Source organism: Nematolebias whitei, chromosome 14, assembly GCF_014905685.2.
Source record: "Nematolebias whitei isolate Nwh7 chromosome 14, NemWhi1, whole genome shotgun sequence".
NCBI classification, from domain to species: domain Eukaryota; kingdom Metazoa; phylum Chordata; class Actinopteri; order Cyprinodontiformes; family Rivulidae; genus Nematolebias; species Nematolebias whitei.
In genome coordinates, this window is record NC_056511.1 from 21,993,328 (window position 1) to 22,010,740 (window position 17,413).

The following is a 17,413-nucleotide window of genomic DNA, read 5'->3' on the forward strand; positions in this document are numbered from 1 at the left end:
AGTTGTATCTCCAGTCTAATTCAGGTCTGTAAAAAATTAACACTATAGAACCAAAGAAAAGCTCCAACATTTTTGATAAAAAATACATATTGACATATAAATTTTTTTTTTCACCAAGCGTGGTGACATTAAAATGGAATTTCTTTTTTTTTTTGAAAGATTATTTATATAATTTGCAAATATTGTGTCTGTACAATTTATGTCATCAAGAATTTCATGTATATTCAGATTACCTTGCTGTAATAATGATGATGATGATGATGATGATGATGATGATGATGACGATGAGGAGGAGGAAGAAGAAGAAAAAAGAAAAAAATATAACTTTGGTTTTTCAGAACTTTATTTGTTATTCTTCTACATTATTATTATGATTTGAGTTTAAACAAGCCAGAACATTTTTGGAGACTTTTTTTTGGCAAGTATTTTGTTTTCATTGTGTTATGTAGTTGAACTGAAGACATTTTAGCATAAAATAAAGTTAAAATCACTTTTTTTATTTAACTTTATTCTACCACTAGAGTGATGGACAAAAACATAAATAATAATTTTGTTACAATTTCATTGCCTCTTTTTGATCAAGGAAAGAAGCTTTGAATTTAAAATTTTTCTCTATTAAGAAAGTTATTTGTCTTCTTTTGGCTTTTCTCTCTTCAGGGGTCTCCACAGTGAGTCATCCTCCTCCACCTCATTCTGTCCTCTGCATCCTCTGTCCTCACTCCAACTGCCTCCATGTCCTCTCTAACTGCATCCATATATCTCCTCTTTGTCTTTTTCCTGGCAGCTGCATTTCTAACATCCTTCAACCAGTATACCAACTGTCCCTCCTCTGGACATGTCCAAACCATTTCAGTCTGGTCTCTCTAACTATCTCCCAGTTATTCAACCTGTGCTGTACCTCTAATGATCTCATGCCTAATCTTATCCATCATTGTCACTCCTAAGGAGAACCTCAACATCTTCATTTCTGCCACTTCCAGTTCTTTATCCTGTCTTTTTGTCAATGCCACTGTCTCCAAACCATAAAATATGGATGATCTCACAACTTTCTTGTAAACTTTTCCTTTGACCTTTGCTGACACTCTATTATCACAAATCACTCCTGAAACTTTTCTCCATCCACTCTATCCTGCCTGGACTCTCTTTTTCACCTCTTTACCACACTTCCCATTTTCCTGGACAGTGTACCCAAGTACTTGAAGTCCTGCACCTTTGTGACCTCTGCTCCTTGTAGCCTCACTGTTCCACTGGCCTCCCTCTCATTCACACATGTACTCTGTCTTACTACAGCTGATCTTCATTCCTCTTCTTTCAAGTGCATACCTCCACCTCTCTCTTCCACCTGCTTCCTGTTCTCACCACAGATCACGTCATCTGCAAACATCATCGTCCACAGAGATTCTTGCCTGACCTCATCTGTTAGTCGGTCCATCACCAGAGCAAACAAGAAGGGGCTCAGAGCTGATCCTTGATGCAATCCCACCTCCACCTTGAAGCTATCTGTCACTCCTACAGAACATCTCACCACTGTCCTGCTGTCCTCATACATGTCCTGTACCAGTCTAACATAGTTCTCTGCCACTCCAAATTTCTTCATACAATACCACACCTCCTCCCTCGGCACCCTGTCAAATGCTTTTTTTAAATCCACAAAGACACAATTGAGTTCTTTCTGACCCTCTCTGTACTTCTCTATCAACATCCTCAAAACAAAGATGGCATCTGTGGTGCTCTTTCTTGACATGAAACCATACTGCTGCTCACAATTTGTTACCTCTCATCTAAGTTTAACTTCCACAACTCTCTTCCAGATCTTCATTGTCTGTCTCATCATCTTAATTCCCCTGTAGTTGCTACAATTCTGTACATCACCCTTGTTCTTAAAAATGGGCACCAGCACACTTATTTTCTATTCCTCGTTCATTTTCTCATCCTCATATATGCCATTGATTATTTCAGTCAAAAACCTCACTGCCATCTCTCCAAGACATTTCCAAACCTTCACTGGTATGTCATCGGGTCCTACGGCTTTCTCCTTCTTAATTATTTTCAGAGCATTTCGAAACTTCACCCTCACTAATCTTTTTCACTTCCTGGTCCACAGTTTTGATGACATGTACTTTTCTTTCTCTTTCATTCATTTCATGTCTTCTTCTTCATTCATTAGCTCCTGAAATGTACTCCTTCCATCTTCCCATCACACTCCCCTTAAAACGTTACCATTTCTATCTTTAACAAGCCTATCCTGCTGCACATCCTTTCCAGCCTGATCCCTCTGTCTCACCAATCCGTACAAGTCCTTCTCACCCTCTTTAGTGTCCAGTCTCCCATACAACTCATCATACGCCTTCTGCTTTGCCTTATACCTCCCTCGTTTCTCTATATTGCATCTGCTTTTATTATTATCCACTTTCTTCTGTCCTCTCACTGTCATTTTTCTTTTTGGCGAACTTCTTTCTTTGAATAGCTTCCTATACTTCACTATTCCACCACCAGGTGTCCTTATAATTTTTTCTCTGTCTAGATGACATACCTGAAGCTCTCGACCATGACCTCTGTGGCTTTAAAAATCTGTTGGACTCCGGGCAAGGACTAATGCAGACATTTTCCTGTTTTTAGTTTACTACATTTGCCTTATAATCTAGCTGTTTTTGTTACTTTTTTTGCCATATTATTTGTAAAAATAAATAAATCTGTATGCCTTCTTATATTTGTCTATTGTTGTCGCTGTTGTCCATTGCTGTCATCATTCTTTGTTGAAATCAGGTCTTTCTTGTAAATGAGTCCTTGAGGCTCAATGCGATTTACCTGTCTAAATAAAGGTTGAATGAATACCAAGTACCTTACCTATCTCTCTGTACACCTGTAGTAGCCCAGTCATCTGGAGGCTCTTTCTTACCACCCAGTCTTTAACAGCTCCGCTCTGAACTCCTCGCAACATTCTTCCTTCCTCAGCTTCCACTATTTGGTCTTCTTTTCTGATTGTTCTCTTTCCCTCTTCTTCACAACTGTAGCCATTCTACATACATACATCTGATGCTGTCTGACCGCTCTCCCTTGTCACAACCTTACAGTCAGTCCCCATACTATATACTCCTGTTTCTAGGGCACTCTATATTCCTCCCTCTTTTGGAAACAAGTGTTGACTACAGCCATTTCCATTCGCTTGGCAAAATCCATCACAATCTGTCCTTCCTTTCTCTCATGATCTTCGACTAACAGTAGCACAATTGCTGCCGGCACCCTGTTTGTCAACAGCACCGGTGGCGGTTGTTGTTAACCTTGGCCTTGACCAATCCAGCAAGGTGTCGCTTAGATGAACCTGCTTATTAGTTTGGGCAAAAGTGTTTTACATCGGATGCCCTTCTTGACACAACCCTCACTATTTACCTGTGCTTGGGACCTGCACAAGAGATGCACTTGGCTATGTGCTCCCTAGTGGCTGGTTTGATCAGCATCAAAGCCAAAGGAAAAATTTTCCCATAAGTCTTACTTTTTGCTTGTTTATTTATTTGTTTGTTAATTTGTTTGTTTGAGCACAGTAAATTTTCTGAACTGAAAAAAGACAGAAACAAGGACAGGAGGTGCCTGAAGTGTTCCACATTCCAGGATTCCTGCAGCGTTACGCATACACGCTACGTATGACGTCACAAGCTGTGCGTCAAGCGCGTAGGGATATCTGCTATTCATCCACCGCCAAATTCAAACTAGAGGAGAAAAGGAAGCAGCTGGAGACGATCCCAGGACGGACGGTTTTTACAGGTTTTCTTTAGAGGTAAGCTGTCGGTACAGCAAACTGTCGGACTTTATGTCGGTTTTGTTTTTAATATGTTTCATTAAGTTAGATAAAGTTAGAAACTTAAATTAGTTCACGAGCACCGTCCATTTTAGTTTTGTCTGTAACTACGAAGTTCTACAGAAACAGTTTCACTGATTGACGTTGTTTTCTGTTGACTTTCAGGAATATAGAGTCTTAGTGACAATTACAGCTAAAAAGCGATGGTTTTAAGTCACAGATATTCTTTGGTCCAGAGCTGTTTTGGACCGAGTCACGCCCAGTCAGACTGCATTGTTGTCCAGAACCGACAGAAGCCTCGGTGCGTTCAGGGACACCCTCATTCCTGTCTGATTAAACAGCTTTCACTTCAGCTTCATTAGAGACCACTTTAATGAAAAACTGTTTGTGTGGGTGTATTTATGTTGCACCTAAAAATACTCACAAGAACTATTTAGACTTCTTAAATCTTGAAATGTATAGTTATCTGTTTTAATGTACCATTTTCTGGAAGTCGGTTGGAAAGGCTTGCATTGTATTAACAACTACAGAATGAACAATTAAACCTTTTAATAAATCGTTTATAGGGCTGTGAAAAATGTCCCGCTGTTCATGTTTCCTTTAACAGAACATGCACCTCATTTTGCTTTAGCGCTAATGTTTACCTTTTTGTAACATGCATCTTGTTCTTTTTATTAGTTTAATATTAAATCATCATTTATTTGTATCTTTGTTTTAAAGAGACAGACTTCAAACTGGTCTAGATCAAAAGTTCTCCAGGATTTCCAAATGTTTTTTTTTTTTTTTCCTCAAAAGTTTAAGCGACGGCTCAAATAAATTTTTCTGTTATTTTCTATATCTCTAAGACGCATAGAATAATTATAATAAAGAAAATAAAACTCAAAAGGCTGTTTAGAAAAGAGAGGAAAGGATTTTTGTCTTTCATTTTCATGCTGTTTTGTCCTCTTTCCACAGTTTGTTCAGTGTCTTTCATTATGGATGGATTTGGCAAAGCTGTGGTTGGGGTCTGGAGGGCCCACACGGTCCTGGACGAGTCTGATGGACCAGATACCTCCCCAGAAGTCCCTGACCGTTTCCGCAAGCTTCGTTCCTCGTCCTCTCTTAACTCTCTACGAATGTCTTTGCGCAAACGGCTCCCACTGCGCTCTGTTCAGACCAACTCCCTCCCAGAAAACCCGACTTCAGAAACACTGAAGGAGCCACCGAAAGCCAACACAGTCCGTAAGCTCACTCGCACTGCCCGTAACTCTGTCAGCGAAATGTGTCAGGTGGGTGAGCCTTTATGAGTGGATCTGGAGTTTAGAGTCATGTCTTTGTTGTCCACTAATCATCATCTTTGTTTTTTTTGTTTTGTTTTCTTCACTCAGAGGTTTCAAAGGTCCAGGGAGTTCTCCCGTGAGGAGTGTTTGATGGCGACTCCGGGGCGGGATGGACAAAACCCAGGTGCACCTGCTTCTCGCACTCCGGGACGCACTCCTGGACGCACTCCTGGTCGAGCTCCAACACCGGGACGCACTCCGGGCTCTAGAGGACGAAAAACTCCCGAGGCGTCTGTACGTGGAGTTCGAGCCAGAGGAGGCAGGAGGCAGCTGGTCCGAATGGCTGCCTTACGAAGTCCATTTGCTTCTCCCAACACACAGAACCAGAAGCTGTGAGTTTCATATTTATCTGCTGTGTTTGTGTTTACAGCTCTGTTTTATAAGCTTTTGCTTTTGTACTTTAATAGAAAATTTGACCAAGACTTGGAGTCGGTATCCAGTGGACTCAGGAGGCTCAAACACCTGTCCAAGGCTTTTGATGACCTCATTGGCAGAGATGACAGGTAAACGCTTTGTTTCTGTGAATTCAAGTTTCTTTTTGCTAAGTGTTTTTGCAGTTTGTAGAAACTGGGTGAAAGTAAACGACAGGATCTATAAATCAACAGTCCGTTTCCTCTCTGCATGGAAGATATCAGAACATGAGCCCTCCCTCCCTCCTGAAGAATCCTGTCCAACCCATGGGTCTCCAGATCCCCCCCACCCCCAACATTCTTCCCGCCTCAGTTTGAAAATAGAGGTCTGTGTTTCTGGTATTCGGATGAGAAGGGAGGGAGCGTGTGGATGTGGGAACTGGGGCCAGATGAAATGACAAAAAATGTGGACACCTCCTTTCATCACTTCCTGTGTTGACATTCAAAATAAATGTCAGATCTGTGAGTTGGACCCAGTGTGGAAAGCAGGGACCGGTATGAACGGGGACCTCGTGTTTTTATTGGTTCACATCACGTGCAGCTTTGAGCAGTCCTCACTGTGTGGAAACCTCAACACTTTGGAATTTAAATATGTTTGTTTCTCAACAGGAAGTTCAACTATTCCTTAATTATGGAGTAGAGCAGAAGGTAAAACATCTCAAGAGTAACTCAGCTGAAATGTGGAAGTCATGCTCTGAATGTGACTAATCTTAGCATGAAATGCACGGCAGAGCCACGATCTCAGTCTGTAAGACTTTATTTTTACAGCTCATGGATTACTCCCACTGTCCAAACAAAGAATGCTTTCCTTCTCTTTTCAGCTCTTGATACTTTTTAACTTTACAACCCAGAATTCTCTTCTTTCTCCTACTTTTAACTCTACAAGTAAAAGAGCTTCAAAACCTAAAGTTATATCCTAATTGAAAAATAGACAGTAAGTATTTCAAGCCTTTAAAAGCCTTTGTTTATATTGGGTTTAATTAGAGATGCACCGATCCGATATTAGCATCGGTACAGTTATTGAAAAAAATTATTGATCGGGTATCGATGACAATGTGACCGATCCATAAGGACCGGGGCTGATTGATGTTTATTTTAAATATCTGCCAACCAAGCTAGTGAATCTATTGTTTGTTTGTTTTTTCTCTTATTTCAGCTTTTTTATTATTTATTTTACATTATATTTAGAATTGCTGAACCATTTGAAAGTTGTCAACCTATTGTTTTTGTCAGTTTCAGTATCTTTATTATTATTTATTTTACATTGGATGTTATACTCATAATTGCACTGACTGCACAAATTAAAGTTGCGTTGTTTTTACATGTTTGACTGAGCTTGTGAAGCTATTGGTGTGTTTAAGTGTGCTGTACTGGTGCAAAGTTTTCAATAAATTTGTAATTCAGTACATTTATGTCTGCGTTTTGAAAAACAAGTGTTTTAAGTTAATTCAGCACTGTTTTTCTATATCTGTACCCACCGATACTAAACCTCAGATATCAGAAGTGGAAAAAAGTGGACTGGTGCATCCCTAGATTAAATCAGATCATAAGATGGTTGATGTAAGCTGAATAAAATCTGATACAACAAAGGGTTAATACAACTATCAGCAGGAATTCATAAATACAGGAAAAAAGTTCTGAACTACGTCCTTGTTCAATACAAGATGTTAATAATTATTTTGTTTGTTTTCTTGCATTTTCAGCAAACCCAGTTTAAAGGAACGCCCCAGGGTGGTGGTGATGAGGAAACTGGACCCCAGCGGTAAACTCTGTCGCTCCAACCTGACCCGCCGAGCATCTCACCTCTCGGACACTCTGGGAGGCTGGGCTCACACGGCTGTGAACTCTGTCCGTAAACCCAACTGAACCGCGTGTGTGAAACTGAACCTTTTTTTTCCGTCATAGTTTACTTCTGTTACTGTGGTGTCACTGTTACATGTAGATTTGTTCTGATTCTGTGATTGTATCGCTGCTCATTTTCTGTTTTTAATGTTTTTTTTGTGTTTTACATTAGCCAAATGGGTGTTAAAGATCCTCACTGTAGCTACCACAGGACCTCTGGAAATTATGTCAAAACTGTTACAACAAAATGTTTTAGTTAATTTTTTTTATTTCTTAGGTTTAGTTTTTTTAAGACTGTTTTTAAGAGATGCAATAAAGCAAAACCGTTGAGTTACTAACACTAAAAATGTATTGACTGAGGACGGCTGTATTGTCCTCTACATGTATGCAATTATCCCGCTAACACTTTTTATACCTTTTTTAGGAATAGAAACAATTAAACCGTGCTGTGTTTTATATAAGGGGTCTTTTTCTAGGCAGGATTTCATCTGGGCTTTTTTTCTAGCAGAGGTTGTGATTGCAATGGTCTGTAGATGATTTATGGTTTAATACTTTGCACATAAATCATCTCTTAATGTGATGGGGTGGAGAGTTAAAGGCTCATTACCAGAGGACAGCTGTGATGATGATGTTAGGAAGAAATGTTTAGTAAGCTGTTAGTCTAATGACAACCCCAAATGGACGCACTTCCTTGCTGGTGCTGGTGGATAAAAAAGGAAGAACTGTCTAAATGTGAAAATAAAATAAAAAACTTTTCCAGAATAAAAGCTGTATATTTCAAAGACCCCAAAAGGTTATATTATATGCTCGTATCACACGGGCCATTTTAGCTGTTGGACCTAAAATTGTAACTGTCAGCTTATTTGGTTAAATATAAATAAACTACTTTTTGTGATTGAATAAATGTGAACTTTGATGTGACAACAAGGGGGAAGTTTGTTGGACTTTTTACATCTTGTTAAATGACGGCTAAAGTTTATGTTCTTTCACTCGTTCCATCTTCAAGGGTCTCCACAGCGAGTCCTCCATCCCACTCCAACTACCTCCATGTCCTCGAACTGCATCCATATATCTCCTCTTTTTCCTGGCAGCTGCATTTCTAATCTACCAATATACCCACTGTATCTCCTCTGGACATGTCCAAAACATCTTAAAACTAAGAAACTATAACATGAGGAATTCAAAGAAAGGGAATAAGAGAAACTGCCGGAATTGGAGGTCACTAAAGATTGAAACGGTGCAAAGGGAACGGTACTAGAGGGCTTAGCAAATGAGGAAGGCCCTCAGGAACTGCCGGAATGGAGTTCACAAAAATTACTGAGGAAAGACTCAAAAGGGCAAAAAGAACTGCCGGTATGGGGTTCAGGAAAGTAAAGGAAAGGTGTGCCGAAAGGCTCCCTGGGGACTCTTGGCTCTCCGTGAGGGGAGTGGAGGCTGCCCCCGATATCTTATCGGGTAGCATAAGACCTTTGCTCCTGGAGGGATTGAGGGAGTGTCCAGGTGGAGTTTTGACACACACCGAAGTCGAACGCTTGTACAGTTGGGGAGAAGAAACCCAGGGGGGTCCGCCAGTCAGCCGGGGTCCGGCGTGTGGGGTTGGAATATGACAAGGCTTTCTTTCCTCTCTCGTGCGCTGGCTCTCTGGGGGGCGACGGACACCCCCCCCAGGCCACCTCGTGATGGCCTTGAGGGTATCCGAGTGGGACGCGGGTCATGCTGGAAGGTAATAGATGGCCCGTTGCTTGCTTGGTGCCCTCCTCGATTATACCTCCCGCAACTAGAGGGATAGTACAGAAGGCTCAGAAGGGTAACTGATGCCAAGTCTCGAGGAGGCGGCCCCTTGGAGCAGGCCAGGGGGGGCCTCCTTTCGGGATGGGCCCGCATGTGTTCCTGTACTATGTGGGTTTTCTCCGGGCGCTCCGGTTTCCCCCCACAAATAACATGCACCACCAACCAGGTTCCATTGGTGGTGTGGGTCGGTGGAGGAACCTCTCTAACTTTATCTCCCAGTTCAACCTGTGCTGTACCTCTGATGATCTCAGTCCTAATCTTTTCCATTCTTGTCACTCCAAAGGAGAACTTCAACATTTCATGTTTCCTCTTCTACACAGAGTAGTCTACCTGTGTACTCCTGCCTTTAGTGATGGCCAGATGAAGCTTTCATTCCAAACGGTTCAAAAATACAGGTAGATTAATATATGGTAGATTTCTTGAGGCTTCATGTGCACATAATCCTATTCCCACTGCTGGCCAAAATCTTTGACTTCAGCTGTGTGTGATGGCCTCTTGAAAAATTAAAGTGCCTACATTTTAATTTGTATTGTTTATTCATCATGTAATTCTGTTAGTGTTTGGTTGATTGTAATAAAAGTTATTTTAATAAATGTGGTGGGCAGTACGGTGGTGCAGGTGATTGAGCTGCCGCCTCTCAGCAAGAAGGTAACCGGAACAAATCCTGGCCGGGGGCCATTCTGGGCGAAGTTTGCATGTTCTCTCCATGCTTGCATGGGTTTTCTCTGAGTACTCTGGTTTCCTCCCACAGACCAAAAACATGCATGTTACCTCATTGGTAACTCTAAATTTTCCCTAAGTGTAAGTGAGTGAATGGTTGTTTATGTGGACCTGTGATGGACTGGAATGGTCATATAATTTTCTGAGAAATATGAAAAATCAGGCCTGGAATGCATGTAGTTAGTTGTAGTTGTGTGTATGCGCATTCAAAAAGCGTTCAATACAAAAACAACTGGACTTTATTTGTAACAGAAGACGTTTCGCTCCTCATCCAAGGAGCTTTCTCAATTCAAAGAGCAGAGAGTGAGAGATTCAGGTTATAAGGCTGAGTGAGATAAGACACACACACATATGTAGATTGGCAATTCACACCTAAACACATTAACAGTAAGAGTCTTGTTCCTCTAATTCACAGACGAGGCCCCTCTGTTTCCATCAGGTGTGAAAACCGGCTGGGAATCTGTTTTAAAGTTGCATTATAGGTTTTTGAAAGTGGAAATCTGAGGCCTCCTCCTCTGTTAAGAGACGGCTTTTCTCTTTTTACATAAATTGCTTCCTTCACCCCCTCTCAAACCATCTGTGTTCTCGGTCCAAAATGTGCACATTTTGGTCCTCAAAAGAGTGTCCCTTATCTGTGAGGTGGAGGTGAACAGCTGAGTCTTGTCCTGTGGAGCTGGCTCTCTTGTGCCACTCTGTTTGTGTATGTGGTGGTGGTGTAGTGTATGCGGTCCAGTGCAGCGAGGACTGTCCAGACCTCTACATTGGAGAAACTAAACAGCCTCTTCACAGACTCTTACTGTTAAGGTTTTTTTAAGGTGTGAATTGCCAATCTACATGTGTGTGTGTGTGTGTGTGTCTTATCTCACTCAGCCTTATAACCTGAATCTCTCACTCTCTGCTCTTTGAATTGAGAAAGCTCCTCGGATGAGGAGCGAAACGTCTTCTGTTACAAATAAAGTCCAGTTGTTTTTGTATTGAACGTTTTTTTAATTCATCATGTCCTGGATGACTGAGAATCTTCACCAGCATGTGTATGCGCATAATAGCAAAGACAATAGCGCTCTCATGTGGTGTCTTCTGGTCAGAGCAGCTGAACCGCGAATGGTTCCGTTTGTCCCTCGTTGTTGCCCGTTGCTGGCTCCTCCTCTTTCTCTCCGGCTTTGTACCCATCTTAAAGCACGCTGCGGCTAGCTTCTCTGAAACACCGGAGTTGCTAAACATCTGAAAATGGCTTTCCACGTCCCCAAACCTCCGGGCTTTGCCCAGATGTTGAAGGATGGCGCCAAGGTCAGATTAAACCCGTGTGATGTCGTGGCAGAAAAGCCTTCTTGTGATTTGTTTGTAAAGCTAGCGTATAAGCTAAGGTTAGCCGCTGCGTTAGCGTGTTTCATCTCACTGTCATGTGTGGGAAATTTCTAGAAAGAGCCAGACCGCTCCAAGTTCCCGAACCTGCTTCAGAAATAAATTACTAAAATCTAGTTTTATTTTTAAAGTATTTAAATGGTTCCAGTTAACATGTTTAAATGCCAGCATTCATGTTTACCTATTAAATTGATGCTGCAGTCAAATGTTGCAGTCACACCCAGTTAGCCTTTAGCTAACTCACCAGTGAGGTTCTGAAAGGAACTAGTGCTTCCTATTTGGGTTATCTTAAATCTGTTTTTGTATATTGGTAGTGGTTTTACTGCCTTTGTAATCTCATTGTCACACACAAAGTGCATATTATCTTCACTGTCGCAAATAAAGTGTCTAATTGAAATTTGATGTAAATTGTGAGGCATAGCAGGTGTACGGTTAAATTCAATTCAAGGAAATTAAATAAACGTTCTGCACCTTTCTTTTAAAAGTCAACCTTTTAAGTTTGTTATTTTGATTTCTAATACAGCACTTCTCAGGACTTGAGGAGGCAGTCTTTCGTAACATCAGAGCATGTAAGGAGCTTTCTCAGACCACACGAACAGCCTATGGCCCTAATGGTAAGCTTACATCCTCTGCGAGAAACCTTTACAAAAGGTCTACATTTTGCAGCTCACACTTTGTGACTTAAACTAAGTGTCATTAAAAGTACTCATTGTGGAATTGTTGCAGGTATGAACAAAATGGTCATCAACCACTTGGAGAAACTGTTTGTTACCAACGATGCAGCGACAATCCTCAGAGAGCTTGAGGTGAGTAAAAACTTCCAAAATAAAAGCTCTTTTGCTTGCTACTAATAATGAATTAACTGCATAATAATTATGCTAATTAAATTTTTTTTTTAATATTAAACATTTGTTTTACAGGTGCAACATCCAGCAGCCAAAATGATTGTGATGGCATCCCACATGCAAGAGCAAGAAGTTGGGGATGGTACCAACTTTGTGCTGGTGTTTGCTGGAGCTCTGCTGGAACTGGCTGAAGAGCTGCTTAGGATGGGCCTGTCTGTGTCAGAGGTAAACTCAAATATTAAACATCATCCTGTCCGTATGATGTGTGTTTAGTGTTTGTAAGAAAGTGGAAGTACCAGTTATTTTATGCAAGTTATTACTACATGGGCTATCTTTATTCTTTACTGCAGGTGATTGATGGCTATGAGAAGGCTTGTAAAAAAGCTCTAGAGATCCTGCCAGACTGCGTATGTTCCTCAGCCGAAAACCTCCATGATGTAAAAGAGGCCACAGCTCTCATCCGCACAGCAGTAATGAGCAAACAGTACGGGAACGAAGACTTCCTCGCCAACCTCATTGCACAAGCCTGTGGTGAGCCAGTACTCCACACTGATTTAACCAGAACCAACATCTGTCGTCTTATGTGTGCCTTTGTTTATCTCTGACTCTTTTTTTTTTTGGTCTGGGTTTGTGCTTCAGTATCTATATTCCCAGAGTCCGGTAATTTCAACGTTGACAATGTCAGAGTATGCAAGATTTTGGTAAGCTTCATTACATATTGATTGTCATGTTTGTAAGTTGTTGTTGTTTGCATGTAAGTTGTCTGGTTTATGTTTTCAGGGTTGTGGAGTGACAGCTTCTTCCATGCTTCATGGCATGGTCTTTAAGAAGGAGGCAGAGGGAGACGTCACATCAGTTAAAGATGCTAAGATCGCAGTGTTCTCCTGCCCCTTTGACTGCATGGTGACAGAAACCAAGGTAACTAAAATTCAGTCTTGTCCAGCAGGATTGATACTCTGAGAGAAGTGAAGAAATCCGTTTTCTTTTACGCAGTTGAAAAATCAAAATGACATAATTTTGTTCACCTAGGAGCTCTGGGAGCCCGTTTTTGACACAAGGTCTGGGCCGAAGTTTTCTTTTCTCCCAGAAGTTTGTCATCTATTGTGTGATTTGCTGATGGTGATTTGCCATCATTAAAAAATAACGGCCAACACTTTAACACAAGATGCCCTCTACCAACTGTAAACCATCCATCTCTGTAATTGTTAGTGTTGTAACAACATGAATAAAACTGATTTCCATGCTGGGTGGGGGTGTTTCCTGTAGATTGGCAGTGGGGTTTCTCTTGGACTATAAAATGTTCTTGAGAAAAATAACCTCTCTCTCCATTAAAGGAAGCCTCTTAACTTCTCATGGACTAATAATCCATATGGTAACTAGTTAAGTGACCACAAGAAAAACAGTTTATTTTAGGAAATGTAAAATTTCTGGACCTAAAATCATCCGAAGCTTCTTATTTTGTCACTGACGATAGTGCTGTTCGTTCCGCAGGGCACAGTGTTGATAAATAACGCACAGGAACTCATGGACTTCAGTAAGGGAGAGGAGGACATGATGGAGGCTCAGGTTAAGGCCATTAAAGCGACCGGAGCGAATGTGGTGGTAACAGGAGGGAAAGTGGCCGACATGGCGCTGCATTACGCCAACAAGTACCAGCTGATGGTGGTCAGGTAAGGCCAGCAGAGTCTCAGGTAGTCAGAGAGCAGAATAAGGTGTTCTGACCCAGAAATGTCTTTTAATTAGTGCTTCGTTTTTCCACAGAAGCATATTTTTAATTATTTGATTGAAAGCTACATGCATCTTCTTCCCTACAGACTAAACTCCAAGTGGGACCTCAGGAGGTTGTGCAAGACTGTAGGAGCTGTAGCTCTACCCAAAATTGTATGTACAGTCATGTTTGCTGTAGTCAGGCAGGTAAACTAAATTTAAACTGACTTTGTTGTGTTGTGCGTTCTCAGACGGCCCCGACTCCTGATGAGTTGGGTCACTGTGACAGCGTGTACCTAACAGAGGTGGGAGACACTCAGGTGGTGGTCTTCAAACACGGCAAGTTTCTCTTTGCTCGGTTTTTCTCATTTAGAACTGATCTGTCTTTTATCTCAGTTTAGGTGTAATGGAGTGTCTGTTGTGTTTTTAAACAGAGAAAGAAGACGGAGCCATCTCCACCGTGGTGATCAGAGGCTCCACTGATAACCTGATGGATGACATCGAGAGGGCCATAGATGATGGAGTCAACACTTTCAAGGTTCTAGTTAGGGTGAGTCAGCTTGTTGTTGTTTTTTCCTGTTTATTAAAAGGACATAAATATCAAAACTGATGTGTTGGGGGGGCGGAATATGAACTGAACTAAAACTTAGTAGTGATTAAAATCTCAGCTAAACTTTGATTAGCCTGCATATTTGCTAAAATCTTTAGATTTTTCACCCTCCTTAGGACAAACGTCTGGTACCTGGGGCCGGAGCCACTGAGATCGAGCTGGCCAAACAGATCACCTCATACGGCGAGGTTTGCAGAATTTGACTGCTGTTTGAGCTAACGGACACGTTTCTGAAGCACTGATCTCCTTGCTCTCTCATGCGCAGTCTTGCCCCGGTTTGGAGCAGTACGCCATCAAAAAGTTTGCAGAAGCCTTTGAGTCGGTGCCTCGCGCCCTGGCTGGGAACTCCGGTGTGAAGGGGAACGTGCTCATCTCCAAACTGTATTCTGAACATCACGAGGGAAACAAAAACATGGGCTTTGATATTGAAGTAAGTGATATTCTTTATTTAAAGCACATTCTGTGTCATTTCATTCTGCTTAAAGTTATAGTTGAGTTCTATGAAGAGGGTTTCTGAGGTAAGGTTATGAACAACTAATATCTTACCTGTTGCAGATAGCTCATTGACCTCAATTTGGAGTTTAATTCTTAATTCCAACAGCTCCTTGAGGCCATCTTAAAACAACTCAAGTTATTAAAATGTAAATTCTAATTTATAAATCTTTTAGTTTAGCATCACAGATAATTCTATGTTCATTTACAAGTGTAAATAGTGGCATAAGCAGCAGCAGCTAGCTGTAGCACTTCATTACTCAATATATATTTTTAACTCCACGTTACTCTAAATTAAAATGTATTTGAAATTAAATTTTGGAAGCAGCGTTTACAAAACAGTGTTGTGTGCAGTTATTTTTATCCCTAACAATCCAAATCGTGCTCGTTTCTGGAGTGACTCAACCGCTGGAGGCTGCAGCAGTTTTCCTCGCTGCTAAGCAGCTCTGATTGTTCTGCAGAGTGCGACTCAATGTGAGCGCTGCTTGTGATTGTGTGACTGTGGTGCTGTCTGCAGGGAGAGGGCCCTGCTGTGAAGGACATGCTTGAAGCTGGAGTTCTGGACCCGTACCTGGTCAAACACTGGGGCATCAAACTGGCCACCAATGCTGCCATCACAGTGCTGAGGGTGGATCAGGTCAGAATAAAAACACTCATCACAAAAACACTTTATATCACCAAGAAACTGCACCAATTTTAGAGGCATTTTTTAATCATTGTAGAGGTTGTTAAAAATATCATTTTAAACAGAAAATTAAACATTAAAACATATGTATATATAGATAATAAATATGGTACTATGACTCACCAGTTTTAATCAAAAGCTCGTTTTTTACTAAATATGTTACTGGATAAGTTTATTGTAATCTTTGTGAAACACAAACCTGTACATAAATCATGAGGATGCTCCATACAGATGTTTTTAAGTGTTTTCTTTCAGAACGATCTGCTTCCTGTCACATGATTTAAAACGTATATTAAATATTCTAAAAGTTTATATTCTGTTTGAGTTGTGTGTACTTTTATTGAAAGCTAGTCTTTCCTCAGAAGGAGGATGGAGTCGATGAGAAGGGGTAGCGTTCAGATAGGTAATGTTAGTGTGTGTTGATACATGTATGATCCAGATCATCATGGCTAAGGCTGCAGGGGGACCCAAGGCTCCCAAGCAGAGAGGCCACTGGGACAAGGATGGTTGGGATGAAGAGCCCGATCAGTTTGAAACCCACCATTAGAGGACGTCAGTAGGTGTCGGAACGGCGTGTGTCCACTTTGAACTAAAAATAAAGATACTTTGGTTAAATTAACTCGCTCACAGGACACTGAAGATGTCTGCCCTGTCACTACTAACACTGACTGAATTTACTGCTGAGATGATTCTTAACATCACTGAGTGTGAAACTGTGAACTAGCAGGAAACCGATGGTTTGTGGTGCGATCGCATGCAGCCTGCACTTCTTACCTCACTTCACTCAGGACGGGATTAAACTATGTTCCCAATGTTACAATGTGAGGACGTTGCTGTGTGTGTTCTTGAACATTTAATGAGCATGAAGGTTCTTTGTTCAAGCTGGACATGTTTAAAATGTGCTCAAATGGCTAATTTCTGCTGCTGACACTGTATTCAAGCAGCTGTTATTTCTATCTAGAAATAATGTTGTTGTTTTTTTTTTTGTTTGTTTGTTTTTTTCCAGATCATTATGGCCAAACCTGCAGGTGGACCCAAACCTCCACAGGGCAACAAGAACTTGGATGAAGATGACTGAACTTGCTGATGCTCCTCTAACCCTGAACGCTTCACAGATCTTTTCTACTTGTTTATTTAAAGCTCAACTCTTTGGTTTATGTTCTAGACACCCACTGCTTGTATTGGTGAACATACGTGGAGTTAAAAAGTGCAGGTGGCTCCGTTTGCTTTTTATGGTCTTAGGTCCCAAATAAAAGGCATGTGCGCTGTCAGAGTGTACTTTGAGGTTTTGTCACTGTTTTATTTTCGTTTTATTTGTTCCACGTGTTAACTGGTCATTCAGTAGAGCACTTGGGACATGTTTGGTGTCCTTTGTCTTTTAGCAGCTGCGGATAATCTGCTTCAGTCTCACCTTCCTCCGTCTCTGTGGTCCTCCTCCTCCCTGGTAGCTCCATATTCAACACATTTTGTTCATTTTATCCCTAGTCTGCTCATGTCCAAAACATGTCAGCATCACCTCCAAACTCATCCTGAGCCGTCCCTCTGATAATCTCGTTTTTATGAAACTCTTCGATCTTTACATCATAGCAGGTCTCACTACCATCTTGTATATAAACCACCTCTTTCAATCTTGCAGCTTTTAGTCATAAAGCAGCGCTCTTCATCTCTTACACACTTCCTGTTGTAAATTCAGTACTCCGTTCAGTGATGGAGGAGCACATTACTTTCAGCTTCACTTCCACCTGCGTCCCTCATAATCTGGCTTCTTTCCAAAGCATCTCTCTCCAGATTCTCTTCCACCTGCTCCCTTCTCTCACTACAGATCAGGCTTCTG

At 41.3% G+C, this 17,413-nt stretch overlaps 1 protein-coding gene across 2 annotated transcripts; it reads left to right on the top strand.

Annotated features, from left to right (window-relative positions):
- Positions 1-11,016: 11,016 nt before the first annotated feature.
- Positions 11,017-16,850, top strand: cct8 (chaperonin containing TCP1, subunit 8 (theta)). Of its 2 annotated transcripts, XM_037687996.1 has the most exons (16): positions 11,017-11,165; positions 11,764-11,854; positions 11,967-12,046; positions 12,161-12,310; positions 12,436-12,616; positions 12,725-12,786; positions 12,866-13,003; positions 13,577-13,755; positions 13,900-13,966; positions 14,044-14,131; positions 14,227-14,342; positions 14,519-14,590; positions 14,668-14,832; positions 15,412-15,531; positions 16,019-16,135; positions 16,586-16,663. In XM_037687996.1, exons 1-15 carry the CDS (start codon positions 11,106-11,108, stop codon positions 16,124-16,126), a joined length of 1,677 nt encoding a protein of 558 aa, XP_037543924.1. In that variant the 5' UTR covers positions 11,017-11,105; the 3' UTR covers positions 16,127-16,135; positions 16,586-16,663. The 2 variants fall into 2 exon arrangements, with proteins under 2 accessions (XP_037543924.1, XP_037543925.1); XM_037687997.1 differs by lacking the exon at positions 16,019-16,135 and having other exon boundaries at positions 16,586-16,850.
- Positions 16,851-17,413: the final 563 nt, after the last annotated feature.